General features: G+C 38.7%; 2 protein-coding genes across 3 annotated transcripts in view; one reads left to right on the top strand and one right to left on the bottom strand.

Annotated features, from left to right (window-relative positions):
* clcn3 (chloride channel 3) overlaps positions 1-9848 on the top strand; it is a 64416-nt gene extending 54568 nt beyond the window's left edge. The window contains 1 exon segment of the mRNA XM_056246454.1: positions 9676-9848. Coding sequence (XP_056102429.1) covers positions 9676-9766 — 91 coding nt within the window. The 3' untranslated portion in view covers positions 9767-9848.
* An 11895-nt stretch (positions 9849-21743) lies between these two features.
* The window catches only part of mfap3l (microfibril associated protein 3 like), a 12629-nt gene continuing 10735 nt past the window's right edge, over positions 21744-23637 (bottom strand). For both annotated transcript variants that reach the window (XM_056246447.1, XM_056246448.1), the window contains exon 3: positions 21744-23637. This exon is cut by the window's right edge and continues 614 nt beyond it. In XM_056246447.1, coding sequence (XP_056102422.1) covers positions 23356-23637 — 282 coding nt within the window. In that variant the 3' untranslated portion in view covers positions 21744-23355.

Genomic DNA, 23637 nt, shown 5'->3' with positions numbered 1-23637 from the left:
TGAGTCTCGATTTCTGTTGAGACATTCAGATGGTAGAGTCAGAATTTGGCGTAAACAGAATGAGAACATGGAACCATCATCCCTTGTTACCACTGTGCAGGCTGGTGGTGGTGGTGTAATGGTGTGGGGGATGTTTTCCTGGCACACTTTAGGCCCCTTAGTGCCAATTGGGCATCGTTTAAAATGCCACGGCCTACCTGAGCATTGTTTCTGACCATGTCCATCCCTTTATGGCCACCATGTACCCATCCTCTGATGGCTACTTCCACCATGTCACAAAGCTCTAATCATTTCAAATTGGTTTCTTGAACATGACAATGAGTTCACTGTACTAAAATGGCCTCCACAGTCACCAGATCTCAACCCAATAGAGCATCTTTGGGATGTGGTGGAACGGGAGATTCGCATCATGGATGTGCAGCCGACAAATCTGCGGCAACTGTGTGATGCCATCATGTCAATATGGACCAAAGTCCCTGAGGAATGCTTCCAGCACCTTGTTGAATCTATGCCACGAAGAATTGAGGCAGTTCTGAAGGCAAAAGGGGGTCCAACCCGTTACTAGCATGGGGTACCTAATAAAGTGGCCGGTGAGTGTATATGTGTGTGTGTTAGGGGTGGAACGGTACATGTATTCGTACCGAACCGAAACGGTACGGGCGTCACGGTTTGGTGCACGAATTTACACGGAGAATACACGGTATAAAAATAAATAAAACTCGCGTGAAAATTAATTAATGTAATGCGGAACTACTGTTAGATACGCGGGTTCTTTAGGGACACATAATCTGTACCATCGGCTTAGCTCTAAACCCTATGCTCTGAACGCGCGTTCGCTTCAAACGTTGGCTTATACGCGTGTCCTATTCGCTTTGGACTAGCGTCGAACTAGACGCGAATTTAACGCTATATTCGCGTTTGGTGTGACCGCATAATGAACAGGCAGCGATGTCAAGATTGCAATGCTGGAGTGTGTGTGTTTGTGTGTGTGAGAGAGAGGCGCGGCCGCGATCGAACAGTGGAAACATAAAAAAACATACTCCGTCATTTTGTTCATACAGATCATTAAACCTGCAAAGTGTTTACTTATATTTGTGTACACTCGCAATAAAACACAACATTGTGCTTTTGTCACACTGTAAACTCTTCTCAAATTGTAACCTACAACTGTCACCCAACCAAAATCTCTCTCTCTCTCTCTCACACACACACACACACACACACACACACACACACACACACACACACACACACACACACACACACACACACACACACTGTTTTAAAAGCAAAACATATTTATCCAACTCCATTTCAAAACAGTCTGTGGGTCCCATCTTTTGGACATTCATCATATTGCATTGGTTTTCATTTCTCGTCCTCGGAGCACTAATCTTACACACTCTACATTGATTAAAAAAGAAAATCAAATGCGTTATTAATGGTAGTATTATTTTATACAGAAATCAATTATTTATAATTCAGATGAGAATAATGTTACATTGTTAATTAATAATGTTAATTAAAATTAAGGAAAACAAATATATTGATCTGAGATATAGCAAATTAATTTTAAATTAATTCAGGTACAATTACCAAACACATCGCAAGGTCTTTTTGTCTTTTTATTAATTTAATTAATAAACTAATTATATAAAACTATTGTCAGTGCACTACAAATAAACTGGTTCTATGCCTTTATATAATAAAACTTATATAAAAAATACAATGCCTTCTGCATTTTTTTTTTTGCTTTTCCCTCCATTGTACCGAAATCGTACCGAACCGTGATGTCTGAACCGAGGTATAAACCGAACCGTGACTTCTGTGTACCGTTCCACCCCTAGTGTGTGTGTGTGTATATATATATATATATATATTGTGTGTGTGTGTATATATATGTGGGTGTGTATCTATATATGTGTGTGTGTGTATATATATGTGTATGTGTGTATATATATATATATATATATGTGTGTGTGTTTATTATATATTTACAAACTTTTATGTGAGATGCAGTTAATCGATTTGACACTACTTTTATATATTGCTATAAATGTGTATATATATATATATATATACTTAGCAAATAATAAGATATATATTCAGATATGTATTGAATATTGTCAAAGGTTAAAAAATAGCTATTAATATCTAGTCTTTGCATACAAAAAAAATCGTCAGATAAGTTTTTTTCACGGTCCTGACAAACCAGTAAGGTATAAAGATGATCATATTTTGCGTGTCATGTTTATATCCGTTTAAAGCGTGAGTTTCTCCTCATTGCAGCTAGAGGGAGTCTTAAGCTGAAAGGGACTCGGATAAAGCCGTTTCTCCACAGAGATCCTGCAAATGCTCAGTTTCCCAACAACAACAAGATAAAAGCTAAACAAATCGCAGAGGAAAAGGTCTGTTAGCAAGATGCAAAACCAGACCATTCAAATGCGTCTGCAGCCAAAAATGCATCTGATAATAATATTTTCACTTGCTTTAATGCAAAATACAACTGACTAATAGTATATACTTAGCATTAAAGCAAGCAATATAACTTCAACAACACTTGTTTTAAAGCAAAACAGCCTGAAACTAGCCATACGTCTGCATTGTTTCATTTAAAACTCTTGTACACACTGAATAGTAGCGATACACCAAAATCTGAAATAATAAGTAATAATCAATACTCAATTAGTAATTAAGGCGAGTCACGGCAGGCAAAAACATCTTTTAATTTTTCACTGGTCAATTTTGAGATTTTTGGGATTTCTTCTTTCAGACTTGTGGTGAAAAAAAGTGTGAAATACACTTTTAGGTCTTTATTTTACTACACTTTGTCTGTTTGCGTGTGTAGATTACTCATAAATTCATAAAAAGTTGCCGTTCTCAATCCTCCCGCTGCTCCGCGATCTGCACCCTGTCATCACACACAGCGTTAGAAAGCTCTCTCTCTCCTGTACAATGCTATCGGATCCAAATATGGCCATTTCCTTTTTATCAGCAACCAATCGTGAAAGTAAAAGGGCGCAAATGCGCAATCTCATTGGCTGATGCTAAACCTTTAAAGCCTGTTTTCTCAAAATGACTTTTCTCTCAAACTCCACGTCCGAAATCTCCACTTCAGTAGCACCTATATACACCAAACCTTCCTAGTCTTGTACCTAGTTATATTATCAAGACATTTACAGAGGGATTTGTAAATATATTGTTCCTAGCCTGATTTATATAACATTTTATTCCAAAAAACAAGGCTTTTGACAGTATATTCTGATTTACAGGATAACAAAAGTAGATATTTTAGATGTTTTCCCATCTAATATGTGAACACAATGAAAAAATAAATTTGAACCTGGCTTTATCCAATACTCAGATTTCATTTTTTTTTTTTATATATGCAAATTAGTGCATATTTAATTAGATAATGCCTAATTTGCATATTTAAACATTAAATTACAGAAAACTTGTAATGCATTTTTTTCTCATCTCAATGTTAGGTAATCAACTGGGAAAGTTTCGTGGTGAAATCTGCTAGTTAAAAAAATTACCCTATTCACCTGTAGTGTCTCGCCTTAATAATCAATACTCAAATAATACTGAATTATATGTAAACACTTAAATTGCACGAGAGCTTTTTAATTCTCTCAATACTTTATTTAAACATAGGCTATAATAACTCTATTAATGATTTATTCAAACATGCATTACACAATGAAGACAAAACGATGCCCTGACTGAGTCTAAGACCTTATTCTGAGTTCCAGATAACGGTGAAATAATAATAATAATCCGACTGCAGACGCGATTGAGTAATTTTTGCTCCTGTACGGTAAAGTCAATAAAGGTGCTCTCTCAATCCTTACTTAATCATGTTTTTATTTCACACACATGGTGGCGGCTAATATTTGTCATTTACATTCCATTCAGTTCATTTGTTTAATTGCAGATTATTTTGATGATCTCAGTAACTTTCTGTTGATATTGCTTCTGTTGTCTTGTTACTCTTCTGTTGTTTTTTATTTGTTTGTACTTGAGTTGTCGTGTGTGATTTTTGGTTGCTGAGTGATGGTCGTCACGGTGTGTGTTGCAGGATTGTATTGGGCATCATCACAAAGAAGAATATTTTAGAGCATCTGGAAGAGCTCAAGCAGCGCGTGGAGCCCTTGGTGATTAGCCCCGCCCACTTCACCTGTTAGACTCCGCCTCTTAGGAGGGGACGCATGACACTCGAGTGAAAAGAAAGACAGTTCTGAGTGGTTGCCCTAAAATAAGTCGCAATTTCCAGCTAGTTATAGATTATACAATTGTATCTGTTGTTGCATTCAAGTTACTTGGCTAAATGTTTTATCATGTCTATTCACTTTCACTGATGTCTGCCAGAGGAGTTTTTACACCACCCAGCTCTGAAATCAATCTCATTTTGAAATTAAATGCACAAACGTATTGTGCGACACAACTTGAACTGCAATCCTCTCAGGGTGGTCGAACTGTCCTACACGCGGGGTCCAAAATTAACTAAAGTTGCTCGCTGGTGTCACTTAGACTTAAAAAAATTAAAAAAGATAATCAAACGGCTTATCGAAGTCAAAATATTTATGTGGAATAGGATATACAACGACTTTTTTTTTACAATGGGACTTGATTTTTTCCATAAATACTTGGTGTTGCGTAACAGAACGGAGGTTTTGGTAAAGATTACCAAGACCCTTTGCTCCAATTAATTTGTGACCAGTAACGTTCTCTCCATTAACAAAGTTAAATAGGGTCGCCATTCATTTCATGTTAATGTCATTCATTATGTTTTTAAACAACGTTGACCTAAGTGAAGTTAGTATATGGCCTCATTTACATTGCTTGGTTCAAGTGACCCAATTCCGATTTTTTTTATTTATTTTTTATTTCTGGCACAGATCTGATATAACCTACAAACGTGTAAGCAGGAAAAAAGCACATGGATTCTGATATTCTCAGATCGGTTTCAGGCCTCATTCATATGTGGGATTAAACGAATGATGTCAACTCAGGTGGACACCAAGCGTGATCACATGACTCTCTTCAATGGCAAAATAGAGAGCCTAAGCCCCTCCCCTCCACTTCCGGCTCATGTGAGCTTATTTCGGAAAAAATATGTATGGTAGTCAACTTGTGTTTTTATTCCGTCTGAACTGTGCCCTGAATTACACATATGATGTTTCTCAAGTTAAAAGATAATTATGAAAGTCAAGAAAGTCGCAGTTTGTCATGAAACGGAAGAGTAACATTTAGTTTTATGTGAAAATCGCTCGATGAACTACATCTCCCGGGAAGCGAAACGAGCGAGATCCGCTGCTCGTGTGTGTGCAGTCTGGTACAAAACACTCAGGCATGACGGCGTAACGTTACGATTATAACGCAAGACTATAGAAACAATGGCAGACGTTAGCTTCAGTAAAGTTAGCTTCAGTAAAGCTAGCTTCAGTAAAGTTAGCCTCAGTAAAGCTAGCTTCAGTAAAGTTAGCCTCAGTAAAGCTAGCTTCAGTAAAGTTAGCCTCAGTAAAGTTAGCTTCAGTAAAGTTAGCGTCAGTAAAGTTGGCTTCAGTAAAGTTAGCTTCAGTAAAGCTAGTTTCAGTAAAGTTAGCCTCAGTAAAGTTAGCGTCGGTAAAGTTAGCCTCAGTAAAGTTAGCGTCAGTAAAGTTAGCCTCAGTAAAGTTAGCGTCGGTAAAGTTAGCCTCAGTAAAGTTAGCTTCAGTAAAGTTGGCTTCAGTAAAGTTAGCTTCAGTAAAGTTAGCGTCAGTAAAGTTAGCTTCAGTAAAGTTGGCTTCAGTAAAGTTGGCTTCAGTAAAGTTAGCTTCAGTAAAGCTAGTTTCAGTAAAGTTAGCTTCAGTAAAGTTAGCCTCAGTAAAGTTAGCTTCAGTAAAGTTGGCTTCAGTAAAGTTAGCCTCAGTAAAGTTAGCTTCAGTAAAGTTGGCTTCAGTAAAGTTAGCTTCAGTAAAGTTAGCGTCAGTAAAGTTGGCTTCAGTAAAGTTAGCTTCAGTAAAGTTAGCCTCAGTAAAGTTAGCCTCAGTAAAGTTAGCCTCAGTAAAGTTAGCCTCAGTAAAGTTAGCCTCAGTAAAGTTAGCCTCAGTAAAGTTAGCCTCAGTAAAGTTAGCTTCAAGCTTCAGTAAAGTTAGCGTCAGTAAAGTTAGCGTCAGTAAAGTTAGCGTCAGTAAAGTTAGCGTCAGTAAAGTTAGCTTCAGTAAAGTTTGCTTCAGTAAAGTTAGCTTCAGTAAAGTTAGCTTCAGTAAAGTTAGCTTCAGTAAAGTTAGCTTCAGTAAAGTTAGCTTCATTCATTGAGAGAAAAGGTATGACGTCACATGTGTGCCTTTGGGGTTTGTAGTCTTTGTAATTTCGTATTTTCGCAGTCTTATACCTCAACAGTTTTACATCAAATTGCGACTTTCTTGACTTTAAAATGTATCTTTTAAATTGACAAACATCATATGTGTAATTCAGGGCACAATTCAAACGAGATCACCATTGACTACCATACAATATTTTTCCGAAATAAGGTCCCATGGTGGTCGACCGGAAGGGGAGGGGCTTAGGCTCTCAATGGAGGATAAAAACTCCACCTAATATTTTGCTGCCCTTTAAAGATGGTGCGAGAAAGCAAATGCTTGTATAATTTCGTCTGCATCCATTGTAAATCGTGCCGTTTTTACTTCCTTTTCGGCCTTTTCCGGGTCAGTACGTCTAACATGGGTTGATTCGCCAAGTTTATAGTCTAAGTAAGGGTTAATGCCCTTCGAGGTGTCCATTGTCAGGTATTAATGGACGACAGCAAGGCAATGGACACCTCGAAGGGCATTAACCCGCTTATACCATGGTCACTTGCCAAATAACACATTTTTAAAACATAAGTTTATATTTGAATTAGTTTTCGAAAGTTTTTACAAACAATAACTTGGTTTCCCTGGTTACGCCTGACGGTTTATTTAGCAACCGGAGATATTTATAGTCCGCTCATAACGGCTAACTAGATGTTTGTTTTGATACAATAAATTGTAAACAGATACTTTGACTGCCTGTTGCTATGGTTACTCGCAGCGCATTTATTTATTAATTTCGAATGGTAAACAGTCAGTTTCACCAGAACTCCTTTACTAGGTGTCCTCTTTTACTTTTTAATGGGCACCCTGCAGCCAATCAGAATCGAGTATTCACCCAGACCATGGTATAAATGCAGACATCAGATATGGGGCGGTTTTAAAAGATGTAAGCTGGTCGTCAAAAAAATAAGGATCTAGTCTACAAATGGGAATTGGGCATCAAGACCTGCAGTGTAAATGCGGCCCGCGACCCATGTTGAACGCGGTTACATTTTGGACCCTCGCTTCCCGGACGTTCCTCCTCTGCAGACATCATGCCTCTTGTAAGACCTGCTTTCACTCAGATTGTTGCTCCTGTCCTCGGCCATCCCAGCAGGGAAGAGTAGTCTGTCACATTAGCCGTGGTGTCTTAGAAACGCACCTCCCCTTTCACTTCTGCATTGTGCACGTGTACTCACTGAGCACATCTAATACACATGCCGTGATGTCCTTCATCTAAATTTGATTTCTGTTTGTTTTCCTTTGTTGCTTAATGCTAAATTCCTCCTCCCGGGGGTTGCCTGGTCTGCGTCCGCTGGGCTACAGATCGATGACATCTGACCCCCCGCGCAGCTCCGCCCCGACACGATTGGCGAGTAACTGTCGTGTGCAGCGGACTATTTTCTCATTCACCAGATCATTTATTATCTCTTCATCTTTGTAGTCACAGTAGCTGTCACTAGGATGCTGTGTTATTACCATGTGACTCCAGAATGGTAGCAGTTCCTGTAGTATGTAGTCAGCAGTACCTGTCCCCTAAACCAAAAAAAGTCCTCACCTGTCCTCTTTCAGTTGTCTGGTTTCCACTTTCTTCCTGTCCGCTGACATCTCACAAGCATTTCACAAAGGTTTGACAATCGTTTCACGAGCGTTTCATGCCTCTAGTTTGGATGGATTCTCGCATTTCCGGCTCTCGTCAAAATTGTCACACCTTTTATCTGTGATACAATCTGTCATCAAGCTTAACTCCCTTTTTTCGAAAGCAAAATCAAGAGCGTATTTAAAGTGAAAGTGTTTGTCGAACAGCCACATTTCGAAAGTTCGTCAAGAGAAATGAGGGTTTGAGTATCCATCTGGAGGAAAAACACAACAGTGTTGGAGGTAAAGCGTTACAAATAATGTTTCATAATCACGATATGACTCGCAGCCTGTTACTTCTAAAAGTATCGAGTTACTTTGTTTAAATTCACACTAAATGCCCACGTTATTTTTATACACTTTTACACTAATAAACATACAAAAGCAGTGGAAAAGTAACAATGTGGTGTAGTTAATTGTTTTTTTAATAATGTTTACATTTAGTAATTTGTTTTAATATTTTGAGTAACGTAACACTTACTGTAATGCGGTAATATCTCTTGAAAAAGAGCTTTTTAATCTCAACGAGTCTCTTCCTGGTTAAATAAAGGTTTAATAAATAATAATAATATCACTTTGTCTATTGAACGCCTATATTTCCAAAGAGAAATTAGTGTTTGTTTACCTTATTCATTTAGAAAAACAAAGTGTTACAAGTAACACGTTACACAATCACATAGTTTTTATAAGCAACTGGCTGTTAGTTACGCAAAATATTGTTACTTTTTTTTAAATTGACTTTAGTTATTTTTATACACATTTACACCACTAAATATACAAAAGCAGTGGAAATGTAGCAATGTGGTGTAAATATTGTTTTTTAAATACTTTTTTCGTAATGTTTACATTTTTGTAATGTTTTTAATACTTTACAGTTGCCGGTAAAGTGTTACAAATAACATGTTACATGATCACATTGTTTTAGAAGTAACAGGCTGTTAATTACACTAAATATTGCGTTACTTTTTTAAATTGACACAAGCTACTTTTAAATGCTTTTTACATACATAATTACTGTATTAAAGTGTTCTTGTAATGAATTGGTTTTTTAATAAAGTAATACTTTAGTCGGAGTATTGTAACACTACTGTAACGGAGTTACATCGAACACGACATTGTCTTTGCTGCAAATGAGTGATCTAACACTTCAAAACTGACTTTATTTACTAATATTATGAGTATTATTATATGTACTATCATTATGAATAACGTGATGTAACGCAAAACTAGAAAAGTCATATCGCAATGCTACTTTTCAAGTGACGTTCCCCAACACTGTGAACTAATAAAGTGCATCCTTTAAATATGCTCTTGAATTTGTGTTGGAAAATTAACTTCACTTTCTTGTTCACCAAGGCCAGAGTGTGTGGATGAGATGGAGGCGTTCACTCACTCGGTTTCACTTCTGTTTCGCAACACTTGCTTCTCGCTGTTGTAGGTGCTGTCGGCTCGTAGAAATAACGTAGCGTTTCCCGCCCTGAGTAACACGGCGTAACCTTCCACACTCTCTGCCCTTCTTCAAACCAGAGACTGTCAGCTGTCTGTTGCCAAGACCGAGGGTTGGAGGAGTCACAAATTAGAGCAAAGATTTGATTCTGAACGCCAATTCAAGCCATTGTACAAAAATCTCCTGCGAAACTTGGCAACAGAAAAAGATGTCAGCTCTCTCCGCACTTGTCACAAATGCACATGGTAAATTTCTCTGTCTCTCTTTTCGTAGGCGCCTCCTTGGTGTTATTACAAAAAAAGATATCCTCCGTCACATGGCCCAGATGGCAAACCAAGATCCCGAGTCCATAATGTTCAACTAGCATCCTCCTCTTCCCGAAACGAGGAAGATGAGAGCGAAGAGGAGGCCCGTTTACTGGACAATCCATCCCTCTGACCACACGCCCCTATGGTTCCCTAAACCGCCCCAGTAAACACTCTGCCAGATGGGACCCAAACCTAGATTTGGGGTTACTTGCACAAGACTCCAGAAGGAGACTTTCGAGGAAGCTTCTTGGGAAAAGCTCCAGTCTCGGAGGAACGCTAACACTAACTCTCACACGCGCATGCAAAAAAAAAACATCCACCCCCGCGGTCAAGACACCTTAACTTCGGCCTTCGGGTCCTGCTTATTTGACCTCTTCGCCTCAAGCCTGAGAAAACGTGTCCTAATGAGGTGAAAGGTCAAGATGAACCGCTCGAAATGCGAGGAGGGACCTTCACCGCCGGGACCCAAAACACCCCAAAATGGACTCTATAACATTGTTTACCTGTTGTGTGTGTGTGTGTGTGTGGGAGAGAGATCCGGGAAAGAGATCGTGTTCGAACGCACCACAACATTCCAGTCGGGATCTGATACCGTTAAGCTGGACAAGAGATGTCCAGCGTCCCGTACGTGTGGATGCGTCGCCAATGCAAGTGGTTTTTATGAGTATTCAATATTGCGAGATGATCAAAAAATACAAACGTAGGAAATGCGCTACCTAGCGAGAGGACGTTGGAGGAGAACAGGGTGAAACTCGTCTTCATTCATCGTCTTCATCCTCGGCACTACGACGGCCAGTCTGAAGTGCAATGGGACTGTAGTCAATGAGCCAACCAACGTCTTCATGAAGATTTGTGCTTTTGGTAACTGGGAATGAAAAACAAAGACTTTTCTTTTACAGCTGCTATCCTGGCTACTATATTTAAATGTTTCGCAACTAACTCTAATAGTTTGAAAATAAAAAATGTGACTTGACCAACTGTTTTTTTAAGTTTGCAAACAAGCATTAATGTTCAAATTGGTAAATGTTGGCTCCGGTGCAGTTACAAAAATCACTATTCTCTGTATGTTCATATTTCATTATTGTGATTATAATGGTCTCTACTGCTGTTCATCCATTCATAACTAATTAAATGTTTGAAGGCCCTGAAATTAAACCATAAAATCACACATTTTATATATATATATATATATATATATATATGTACGCATTTGACGGCCAAGAAAAGCCTAAATTATTAATCTCAGAAAGAAATGCCCAGGTTGTATTTCTATGAAAGCTTGTTTCTGCCACTGAATAAAAAATAAAAAGGGAATTCTGAGTTCTTATCTCACAATTCTGCCTTTTTTTCTCGCAAATCCGCCCATTTTTCTCGTAATTCTGACTTTTTTCCTCACAATTGTGTGTTATAAAGTCCCATTCCCGAGGGGAAAAAGGTTTTTCTCAGAATTGTGAGTTTATAGAGATTAGTTGCAATGACGACCTTGTTTATTTTTTATTCTGTGATGAAACCAAGCCTCCATATATTTCACCCCCCCCCCCCCCCCCCCCCCCAAAAAAACAACAACAACAACAATTTGCATAAAAACAATGAAGCCTGTTTTGAGACCATTAACATTTTGCATTTTGACCAATTTTCATGACAGAAAAGCATATTTTACCCACAAATCCAAGAAAATCTTGTTCTTATTACTGAAATTAAAATAACCATCTTGATTTGTGCATAAGTTGTGTAAATAAATTAATTGTGTCTCTAATACGCCAAATTGTCAATGTCAAAATGCATATGACATAAGTGGTCCAAAAAGCAGGCTTCATTATGCTACATGATTTTTCTTCTAATTTTGGAATGATTTTGAATTTTTTTTTTATTGAGAATATAAAACATGTAAATACAGGCTGCTTATAAACCAACTGGAATGTTTTTGGAGATGCCAAAGCCTTCAGATTGGGGCACGACTGCACAGTTTCTTATTGGCACTGGTAAAGCGATGATGATGATGATGAGATGTGACTGTTAGGAATCGAGCTCTAGTTCATGTGTGATAACTGCTGTTGGCTCCTCCAGTTTGTTTTTGTTTTTCAGGAAATACATGGCACAGTTTTGCGCAGATTTGACTCTTGTGGTAACCATTGCTGTGCCCCGTTCTCTCTGTCGAACTGCATATTCTAACCTACCAGTTGCACTACATCATCTGTTTTCCTGAAATTAAATTTTTAAATTGCATATTAGCATGTCATTTTTCCAAAACAAGGCCGAAGTGTTGTCTTGTTACAGATTTGGTGAAGTTATGTCCTTTTGCTTTGTTCCCATGGTGACCCTTCCCCTCTGAGTGACGTGTAGGTGTGGGCGGGGCCTCTGTGTTCTCATTAACCCTTGATGTTCCTCTGTTAATCAATGAAGAAAACAAGTTGTTATATATTGATCTCATTTTTTTTTATTTATACTAGTGCTAGAGTTGTACAATATGGAGAATTTTACCTATGATTGATGGTTTGATTGTACATTAAAAGACAAATATGTAAAGATTAAATTGTTTTAAATGAAGTGTAGATCCTGTGTTTGCACTGCATTGCTTTCTCAGACGGCGTAGGGCGAAGACGGACCTCATGTTAGATTGCATGTTAAAACGCTCCTTAGGTGAATCAAAGTTAAACGTTTGTAATCCAGTCAGGGAGTATGAAATCCATCAGCTTCAAATTTCATTCAATGATGTGTCACAAGAAGTTAAATTTGCTTTTGTAATGTTTTACATAACCTATTTGACTAAAAACTTTGCCTATGCAGATGGGGAGTGTTTCGGAAACATGTTTGAAAAGTTCAGTTTGGTGATGATGATGACAGTGGCAAAGAAAAGGTGATGTTTAATTTAATAATTAAAACTTTATACCATGGTCTGTCTGAATACTCGATTCTGATTGGCTGGAAGGTGTGCAATAAAACCGTTTAGTGCTCAGGTAGTTTCAAAGTCAGTCGAATCACCGTGATATTAATGCGCTATTTTCGAGCTTCTCTCTCACAGAAACATTCAGGGACACAAAAACGTATTAACGCTCACCCGTGACTTTTAATAATGAAATAGCTTCGCTGCTGAATCTCTACAATATTTCTCAGCAACGAGAGGGTTACATCGCCATTTTGAAACTCACAGCTTCGTTATCGATTCGAGAGACGATCAACAGAAGCAGGTACGCATCACTCTCTCTCTCTCTCTCTCTCTCTCTCTCTCTCTCTCTCTCTCTCTCTCTCTCTCTCTCTCTCTCTCTCTCTCTCTCTCTCTCTCTCTCTCTCTCATATTCCGAATCCAACATAATTCATTCATTAAAATAAATGTAATCTTACGCACTACTTTATCTCTGTGCAGGCAGGATGCTAGATCTAACAAGCCTGACGAAAATAACCGTTAATTTTACCTTTCCGGTCCAATATTGCGCTGCAAAACATCAATAACAGTTTAAAGTTGTCAATGCTGGCAAATTACCCTGGTATAAACGGGATAATCCATGACTAGCAGTGCATTTAACGATTTTAATGCACTTCACGGAGGCAACGACCCTCCCTCTTAAAAATTGTGCTTCCATTTAGCAATTAATTAGCCTAGCCTACTAGTAAGTTAGTAAACAAACTAGTAGTAACGTTATATTAATATAAAAAGCAGCATGCCTATATTATAGAGGTAGATAAACATTACTATTAGGCTATGAGCATGTTTGGGGCAACTGTATGGTCTCTAACCTCTATGGACATGAAAGTGGTAACATAAAATGCGAATTTTTCACATATTGAATTGTAATCTGTAAGAAAAGTTCTCCTAATCCACGTATAAGTGATGCAGTTGCACAGCAGCGAGAGGTTGTACGCAGTGGGGACACATGCATGGTTTCTCCTGTGGTTGCACAGGTCATTAGCAGCAGCGCCAGACTTTCCTGCCCGAGGACACAGTGACTCGATTCACACGCACACACATTAAAACTGTACAATGCGAGAGAACTGCATAAAGGTTCAGAAGGGGGGAAACACTGTGATGATCACAAATCATAACGTTTTTAACTGGTTTCTGTTCTGTTTGAGTACTTTTTACTTTTAAGATCAGCAGCACATTTTAATTCTCATCACAGAATGGATATTGTGGACATCTCAGACTCTCATCTTGAAAATGAATGAACAAATACTTATCAGTTTGACTACTTCGTCAAATTGAATAGTAAACTTTCACCTTTCGATGGATTGCATTGCTAAGCCTTATAACATGTATGTTTACTTGCATGTGGTGTCTGTTTTCCAGGAAATGCAAATTTGTAAATTCTCATAAAGCAGAAATGGTGTGAAAGTAAGCGAAATGCACATTCATATTTATTTTTGAATTAGATTGCAATTCATGAAATGAAAGTAAAGTATAGGCAGTCATAATTTATAATAATCAGCTTTCATTTGAATGATTGTATAAAACAAAACATCTCTCCTGTGTTTGTTTTATAATGCATATGTGGTAATCAACTGATCATTTTCTTGTTTTGTGTGTGTGTGTGTGTGTGTGTGTGTGTGTGTGTGTGTGTGTGTGTGTGTGTGTGTGTAGAGTTGACTAAGTTTGAAGCCTGTGTCATTTTCCACATTGTGCACAAAGGGACCTTTCCTGTGTGTATTTGTCCCTGTTCCCAGAGGAAAGCTCTTTCACTCGTCCCACATTTAAAGACATTCATTTGAATGGGTTTTCTGAAGAGCTTTCAGCCTCTTTTCATCTGCAAATGTTTTGCTCTCTGAACATGTAAATGGTTCATCGCAGTGGGACTGCAGATGGAAATGTAACCACATGCAACCATGCTGTCTTTCTAAACTAGGATTTGTTTAACCCTTCAAGGTTAAAAGGTTCAAATCAGTTTGAAAGATAAATGCAAATCCGGTCCTAATTAAAAGAAAACAAGTTGACAAAAAGATTAAATCAATATTTGGTGATAAAAAAGCATAACAAGATATTTTAGCTATTTTTTGTAGGCCTGCCAGTTTTGACTGGGAACACTACAAGTGTGACTTTGTGCCATTTTATACAAAATAAAAGCATTACAAAAAAAACTATAACACTTGTGGTGTTCCAGGTCAAAAATGACGGCCTGCTAAAAACCAACAAATATTGTATTGAATCTTATTGTTAACTTGTTTTTTTTATACGCAATTTTTTGTGAAGGCTGGTGATTTTTGACCTAGACACCGTGGGTGTTACAATGTGGGAGAAAACGCACAAAAATTGAGAAGTTGTTAGACTCTGGGTGAGTAAAGTCAGTAAATGTTAGTCCAATGTAATAACCTTAAAGACCCACTCCGATGAAAATAATGTTTTTCTAGGTGTTAACATGTTCTTGTGGCATTTTTCTGATGTTAGAGGACATATCTTGAGAAAAATCAGCTCAAAGTTGTATTTCTGAGTATTTCTACATTCAAATGGCTGTGAATCAGTAGCAGACGCTACCGGCTAAAATAGACTGGAGTTGTGACGTAGTAACTCCACTGGGCGTCTCCACACGCGACGTCTTGGAGTGAAATAATGATCGGTGATAACTTTGATTAACTTCGGATAATAATAATTAACTTGTATATAATACTATTGCCCCACCGGTATTGCGGATGTAAGCTAGCGGGAGAGACAGAGCTCTCAGCAACGGGCAGGGGGAGGGGCGTCTCCGTGCCAACGGCTCCGCCCACAACGCAGAGGCGAATTGCTAATGAGCTACTGCAGCTCTGCTGAAGCGAAGTCCCAGAAAACGGCACAGGTTTTGTGATTTTGGCTAAAAATGGCATAATCATAATTTAAAGACCACTGGGAATGTTTAAAAATAGCTCAAAATATGATCGGAGTGGGACTTTAACGTGTTTTTAGGTACAGGAAAATTCTCTCCGGGTCAAAATGACCCGAACACAACATGTTATAACCTTGCCTTCACTAATACCATTTAAATGACCTGACATCAGATTGTGTTTAGAGGTGGCCCTTTTTTAAATGCTAATGGTTAGTGAAATCTTTACCACATTTAGACACATTTACCACATGTGTTAGCATGTGCTTGCTCAGGCATTCAGTTTGAGAAGCTCAAGGAGAAATGGTTTTTGTCTGCCCATGCTAACCAGACAAACCGTCCGTGACTCATGGCTTTCGAAGGTTTGCTACTGTGGTGCCAGTGTTTGGCTTGGTTATTTAGAGACACTCCTTCGTCCTTCCACACTTGAAGGCAAGTATGTGGTTTCTCTCCAGGATGAACTTGTGTGTAATAAAGAGGGGTTTTTTCTCTTTTCTATAAATCACAATTCTAAAAACGCACATTTGAATCTTGGAATCTTTGAATCGGGCAAGTATCCGTGTAAACACGTCTTAAGTTAAGGTAAATAGTTGAGAAATGAAATGTGTATCAGTATATTGGATCCATGCAGCTCTTAAAGTGACAGCGGCCTAATATTCCTGCTGTCTGTTTACAATCTTAATCAAACAACAAAAGACAGAAAAAAGAAACAAATCACTCACTGCTAATGACTGAATAACTTTTGTAACTTTAATAATGATTCACCTTTATTTCATTTATGCAGTGTTCCTGAATTTCTGTTCCTGAAAAACTTATTAAGGTTACAATGAAATACAACAAGGTCTATTTTATTTATGTATTAATTTTTGTGTGTGTGTGTTGGGGCCAGCGTATCCTTAGCTTTGAGCCCGGCACTATACGTGAATTACCTCTCGTCTCTACGAATCATGTGAATGCAAGCAGTGTCAGTCTGCCCTATCGGAAGGTCTCATTTATGATGCTAATTTTCACATACCAGCCAGTGAACGAGTGGACACGTTGTGCCGAACTCTGACCCCCGCCAGATCATATTACACCCTGAGTCCCCAGTATTAGGTTTAGGATAAAGGTGTAGGGTTAGGATTAGGCCTTAAAGAGGGGGTAATAATTTGGCAGGGAGCGCACCCAGCACCCAAACCACACACACACACACACACACACTCCTCGAGCACTTCTCATGAGCTAAGCCTCAGACCAAAACCCTTACCATACTGAAAAGTATGGTTTCTCTTCGTATGCATGTGTTCATTGCGCCCGAGGCTTTCGGTTATTCAAAACGTTGCCACACTGAGATCTTTTACAGGGGACCTAATATGCAAAATTCACTTTTACAAGGTGTTTGAACACTGATGTGTCCACAGTGTAAACAACCTGCTTATACTGGTTAAAATCCACCCACTCCTTTTTTCTTTTTTTATAATCCCCATAAATCAGAAGCAGTGTCTGAAAATATGCTGTTCCAGATTCCCCCTACAAATGTGATTCCAGCATGAAAGTCCCGTGACTGGTGACGATGTGCCCTGTTGACCCAGATCCTGCTCTGAGCGAGTCTTGTGCTTATATCCTCGCTATAGGACCCACTGATATCATGTCTGCGCCACATTAACCTTACAAATCTTCTGTTATTGGATGTACCATTGAACCAAAGAGTCTCCATAGACTTCTGGCATCTGAGCCACTCAGTTTCATTTATGACGGAGATGTGCCGAAGAAAATAGGTAAAGTCGTACTCGTAAATGTTTGTGCACATCATTTTACGCTGGACTGCTTCACAAATGAGGGTCAGTTCAACGCTGGGTTTGAACAAAAGTTGATTCTGAAAGATGGGTCGATACCAAGTGGCAACCATCCAGTCTCTCTCTTGAATCAAACATGGAAGTGAGTTAAACTGCAATTCATCGACTGGCCACTAGAGACCGGCTGCAAAAGAGAGTCAATCCCATAGACAACCATGTTAAAATCCCCAACTTTACAGCAGAAAAAACGTGTTTACAGACTGGTACAAAAAGTGGCTTTGGTCTATATAGCTAATTTTGCCCTTCATGACGACTGTGAGGGGGTGATTTTTTTATGTATAACTAATCCGTTTAAATTATATTAAGCCTTAAAGTTCTGCATAGTTAAGAGATGGCCACTTGAGTGACGGGTGGATTTCCGCTGATGTCACCATAGACAGTAAAAGAAATGGACACAGCGACCCCATAGACTTCAACGGAGAAAAGTGAAGTCAAATAGAAGCACTCACTTCCTGATTGCCAAGCGTACTGCGCAGACTCACACTGAGCTTGACGACGTAGATGTGACGTGAGCAACCTGTCTCACAGTTGTACGTCTTCTAGTAGCTGTGCCAAGAGGAATCTGAATCATTCCCTTCCGAATCTTGCAGAGCCGGAGATCGTGAGTATTAGCTGTTCATGAGCAGCAGGAGCAACTTTATGACTCTCTATGGGCTTCTTTATGCCTCCACGTCCCCCGATTGTGCGTGAGCTTTTACATCTGTCTTTACGTCATTTCTCTACTGTGCGACAGAGAGTCGAGTGGTTATGATGCAATCGTTAGCCTATTTTTACAAAAACTGCTTCTACGGGGCCACAACGTAAGATACAAGGTAATGGAGCATTTTATACATTGTTGTGTTTCTTTAGAAATAAATAATGGACAAATGGAGTCTTTAAACGTCTCAGATGTAAAGTTATTCGCTGTCAAAGTGACGCAAAAATGAATGGGAGTCAATGGGATGCTAACAGCAGGTGAAGGCTTGTTAGCCAATGGCGGCGCCCGGGGAGACTTCAGTTTCCGGCTAGTGGATGGACCCCCTTGGATGTCACTACTAGCCGTATGTCTGTTACCGTCACGTCGCTTCAGCTAATCGCATCTTTGCCCATTTTCGGTTATTCGGGATTGACGCGCTGCCAAGATGGCGATGGCTGGCTCCGCCCACTTTGGGCTTCAAAAATGCTCTTTCGAAACTTCAGAAACCTACGGATGTTAACTGATGAAGTTGAATAAAGTTAACCACATCAACTACATAAATTCAACTAGTGGTTCAGAAACGTCCTGTTGCATTCTTAAAGTAACTTCTTCCTCTGTAAAGTCTCTCCATCAGTGTCCAACTCCGGTTCGAACAAACATGACGCAATTCCTGGCGTTTTGACTGCGTGAGATTCTCCAGTTTTGTTGTTGCCGGAGTATCCGAAGCACGAGCTGTGAAGGCTCCGCCCTCGTCTGGAAATGAGCTGAAACTTCACACACAGTCTGGGGACACCAGAGACTTGCATTACATCTGGTAAAACAGGGCATAATAGGTCCACTTGAAAGCTGCAGTCCGTAGCTTATTTGGGGTTAAAAATTATCCAAAATACATATTTGAGCAAATACATAACCAGTTAGTGTTCAAAACTCTCTGCTTGCCGTAGCTTGATTCAAAACGGTAAGCTTGTAATAATGTTTTTAATTCCAGTCGTACTGGTGGATTTCCGCAGGAGATTCGAGCATGTCTTTGCGTCATTACGTCACATCTGTACACACACATCTGTACACACACATCTGTACACATAAAAAAGAGTCTCGGCTAGTAGGCTATATTGCAATGTCAGAACAAAAGTGAATGTTACTTACTTGCTTAGAGGACATTTCCCAGTGAAAATTATTATGTTGGTCATACTTCCAAAAAGAATAATCTGTGATTCTGAATGCCAGTATCCACACCGGCGGCGACTGACAGACACACACTCACTCTCCTCAAACACTGTGTTCATCCGCGCTGTGCCGTGTCGAGGCACAACTCGCGTAAAGTTGATAATTCCGCGAATGACTGCAATTGCAGATTTCGAACAGAGATGAGGAAAAACTGCGGACTGCAGCTTTAAAGGGGTCATATAATGGTACATGCACTTTTACAAGTTGATTGTACTGAAATGTGTGTTGGCAGTGCCTGTACACAAACATCATATAATGATAAAAATCCATCCAGTGGTTTTGTTTTAATCTCCTTATATGTTTTCCCCTGCCTCAAATCGAGCCGTTCGAGCCTGTGACGTCACACGCTCACACGCACCTCCCACGATTGTTGAATGACAGCCGCGTTTCAACACAGACCCGCCCTCGCTCGTGAGAGCTGTCAATCATAGTCCGCGCGGACCGGTGTGGTGCCGAATTCTGACCCCCGCCAAATTATTACCCCCCTAGTATGGTAGGTTTAGGATTAGTTGTGGGGGAGGGGTTAGGATTAGGGGTGGAGTTAGGATTAGGCAATCAGGTACTGATTTCAACGAGGGGGGTAATAATTTGGCAGGCAGTCGAAATTCGGCACAACACCGGCGCGGTCATTGTTGATATGCTGGAGCACTGTCTATGAGCAGAATGGCGTCTAAGCGACTGTGGTGTTCTGTTCTTGTGTGTAATAACGAACACAGCAGTCATTTTAATGTTCCTAAATCCGAACCGCCGAAGACGCAGTGGCTGAGTTTGTTTTCGAAGGGAATATTCCCCACGAGCAACGTCAATGCTCTCATGTTTGCGCAAATTATTTCACACACCAGACTGCTTTATAAACGAGGAGGTATAAAGCTGGTTTTGCTAAGAAGCTGCTCCTGAAAGGATCGGTACCAGCTATTCGTGTTCCTGCAGCTGCTCCTGAAGAACTGAAGTGAGTGTAAGGTTTTATTAAACTTTATATTAATATTTATATTAATCCTTGTAAATCGCCAGCTGCACGCTTCACAATGAATTCGTCTAAGGTTTACACTCAGGGTACATTACGGCATGTTTTCTATGTATGACGTTCTCAATATAATGCATAATCCCACGTTTATACTGAACAACGCGTTATGGTTATTGTGTTATTGTGTTACAAACGGTGTATGCGCAGAACAGAGAGGCAGAGTCAGCAAAGCTCATTATCATTTAAAGGCATATGCACTGAAACGACGTGCTGAAAACAGAGCTGTTTTTGACCAGGTAAAATAAGTGTTTTCTTACAATACTAATGAGAATTTTTAATTAAAGTATATTACAAACTTTTAATTTAGACCCTAAAGAATCATATTAGCTTGTACAAAAATGGCATTATATGACCCCTTTAAAGTTAGATCCTGATCTTGTGAATGGTTAATACATGCACATAATTGCTACTTAATCTAGAACCAAAATGTATTAATTTACTTCATCCTTTAAAACAACTTATATGCCGCTGACTTTATCATGATGACATGAACAAGAAAATAAAAACTCACCACAAATATCATTTGAAGAAGAGGACAGCTGGAGAAACAAGTCAATTCCGGATGAATTTATGATCACGTTTTGCCCTAAATTTATTGACTTGTTTTCTATAATCATTTGGTAATTCACCTGAGACAATACATAATCGCCGTTGTGAATTCAAAATAAGTCATTTACATTAACAAAGTAGTTCCCCAATCGATCTTCCAACTATATATATATATTTGAAATATAATCTTATCACTCTAATTATTTCATAAAAGTCATTAATATTGCTTTATGAGCAAACGCTTCACAGCATTTCAACAGAAGTTTTACATTTACATACAATTGCAATACATGTAACATTAAATTGCATATTTTGAGTGATTTATATCACTGCTCTACACTAATGAGTAAACAGTTGCACAATTATTATTATTATACTCTTACAGATGGTATATTTTGTTCAGTGAATCTATGCAATATGACTGCTAATCAAAAATGACCTAAATTAATAAAATACATTTAAATCTACTAATGTTCCAAGGTTTAAAAAAAAAAATCATGATACAGATTTGGTCCAACATGAGGTCAAGTGAATAATTAGTATCATTTTTCATTTTGCACCTTCAAATCAGACATCTTCATATGCAAATCAATGAGCACAAGATCGAGGGCATCAGTCACATTCAGCAAATGTCTACAGCATTTTATTCATGCATTTTAACAGTAGCATATATATATTTAACACATTTGAACTGAAAACCTTTTATTCGAACACTAAAACACAATCTACTTAGTCAATAAACGTTTGAGTGGAATATAAAAAAAACAACAAAAATGTATTTGTGAGGCAAGGATCTTTAAAGCTCTTCGGAGAAAATAAAATGATCTGCAAGGCACTGAGATCAGCAAGCGTCTATGAAGCGTTATGAAGAATGATACAAAAGCTTATCGAGAGTTTCCCTCCTCACCTGAATGAAGGCAAACACACAGAACATCATTGGTACAACAGCAGCTTTATTTCACTACTTGAACAGCGTTTTGAAGAGTATAATGGCCATCGTTTCCTCTGACACTCCTGACCAGGAACAATCTGAATGACTAGTGCTTAACCTGATAGATAGATAGATGTTACCATCAGTGCGTTGGACAAACTGCAGGTCACTCCGGCTTTAGAGGTCCAACAAAGCAAGATCAGCAACATTGAAGAACTAGAACACGTTTGCACTGAAACTAAGAGGTAAAGCCTTTTTAAGAAGCAAAACTATGGGTCTGGGATATTACAGGAGATTAAACATCAAGACTCTGTTATGTAGAGTTTCAAATAAAACAAAGACGCTTGCAACGGTTTACTCTTAGGAAAGAAAGAAAAAGACACCGAGTTGTGCATTTGAGACTAAAACACTTACTGTAGTACTACTAATAAAGTAATAATACTATGTTTAATTACAGTAACAGTACAAGGACTCCAGTGGAAACTCGACTGAGATTTCTCAATGTTATTCAAGGTGTCGATGCCATTTACCTGGCCAACATGACACAAAGGATAAATAACACACAGCTGACAAGTTTACACAAAGTCTCTCCAAGTCCAGCATTGAGAAAAGATTGACATGCATTCTTCATGCATTATAAGAGGGAGCAAAATCTTAATTTTGTTGGTTTTTTTTAACTATTCATCTCTCTTGAAAAATGTTTGATTTCTATTAAATGGAAAATGCACTTCAGCCTCAGATGGTGTGTGTTTTTCTTTCAGCCAAATGTATTAATCAGTCGTCCGTTCTCATTCATTCATGAAGTGGATAATCTGTAACTACATCCAACGGTAAAACTACTTCCTGTCTGCCGATTAAGACGAGATGTGAACTTTGTGTAGTTTCTATTAACTACGCAAGACAAAAATAATCATGGGCAAACCAAGATTTTCTAAATAAACAGAGAACTTTGCCTCAAAATACATTCAGCATGAGTATTCATTGTCATTGGGAAGAATAATTTAACAAGTCAAACTCAAAAGAAGTGACAAGGTTATATTTCACCCCAAAATCAAAAGAAATTGGGTTTTTTCTTCCAAAAACGGAAAATTACATTTTTAGGAACATTAATAATTTTTTGGAATTGTGACCATCATTGAAAGCTAATTTAGTCCCTAAATTATCTTTACTGTAATGCAAAAAAAAAAGAAGAAAATCTCATTACAGTAATACAAACACACTTTGATTATATAATCATAATTATCGCACTGACAATAATTCTGTTTTTTTAACTGAAATCAGCATCAATTGTATATTCAGTTGTTACAAACACAAGCATGATGCCTATATTTTAAATGTACAGTAATGAGAACGACATTTATTGCATTACAATAGCGGGGTTTAAATTGCTAAACTGAAATGAGTCACAATGTAAAAGCTTTATTTTCTTTCAGCAAAATGCATTTTCTCTTTTTTTCCGATTGATTTAACGGCGAAATACGACCCAGACACTTTTTTTTAACGTTTTGAGAGATTCACGCTAACACAAATGCAACTTCTACGAAAATCAAATCTTGACCTTTTTTCTTTCCCCAAGAGAATGCATGGTGAGCTCATTACCCTTAGTTTAAGATATTACACATGGCTTTCGTAAATGACTTGGGTATTCTGCGTCGTAACGCCCTCCTCTTCGACAGACTCCGCCTTGATTTCCTTCTCTTCAGACTCCGCCTCCAAAGGCAGCTGATCGTCAGGCGGTGGAGAAACCACTTCAGGAAGAGGCGGAGCTTCTATGTTACAGCATCCAGCATCGGCTAGCGGCGGATGAATGGAAACCTGAATGGCCATGTGTCGAGGCTGCTCGTGAAGCGACGCGTCGTCCGAGTCCGCGGCCGGAGACTCGCTGCGTTCCCTCTC

The sequence above is a fragment of the Rhinichthys klamathensis genome, unplaced genomic scaffold (genome assembly GCF_029890125.1).
Source record: "Rhinichthys klamathensis goyatoka isolate OS25496 unplaced genomic scaffold, OSU_Roscu_1.1 h1tg000039l_1, whole genome shotgun sequence".
NCBI classification, from domain to species: Eukaryota; Metazoa; Chordata; class Actinopteri; order Cypriniformes; family Leuciscidae; genus Rhinichthys; species Rhinichthys klamathensis.
Note: the sequence above shows the minus strand (reverse complement) of the source record. Positions and strands in the feature narration are given on the sequence as shown.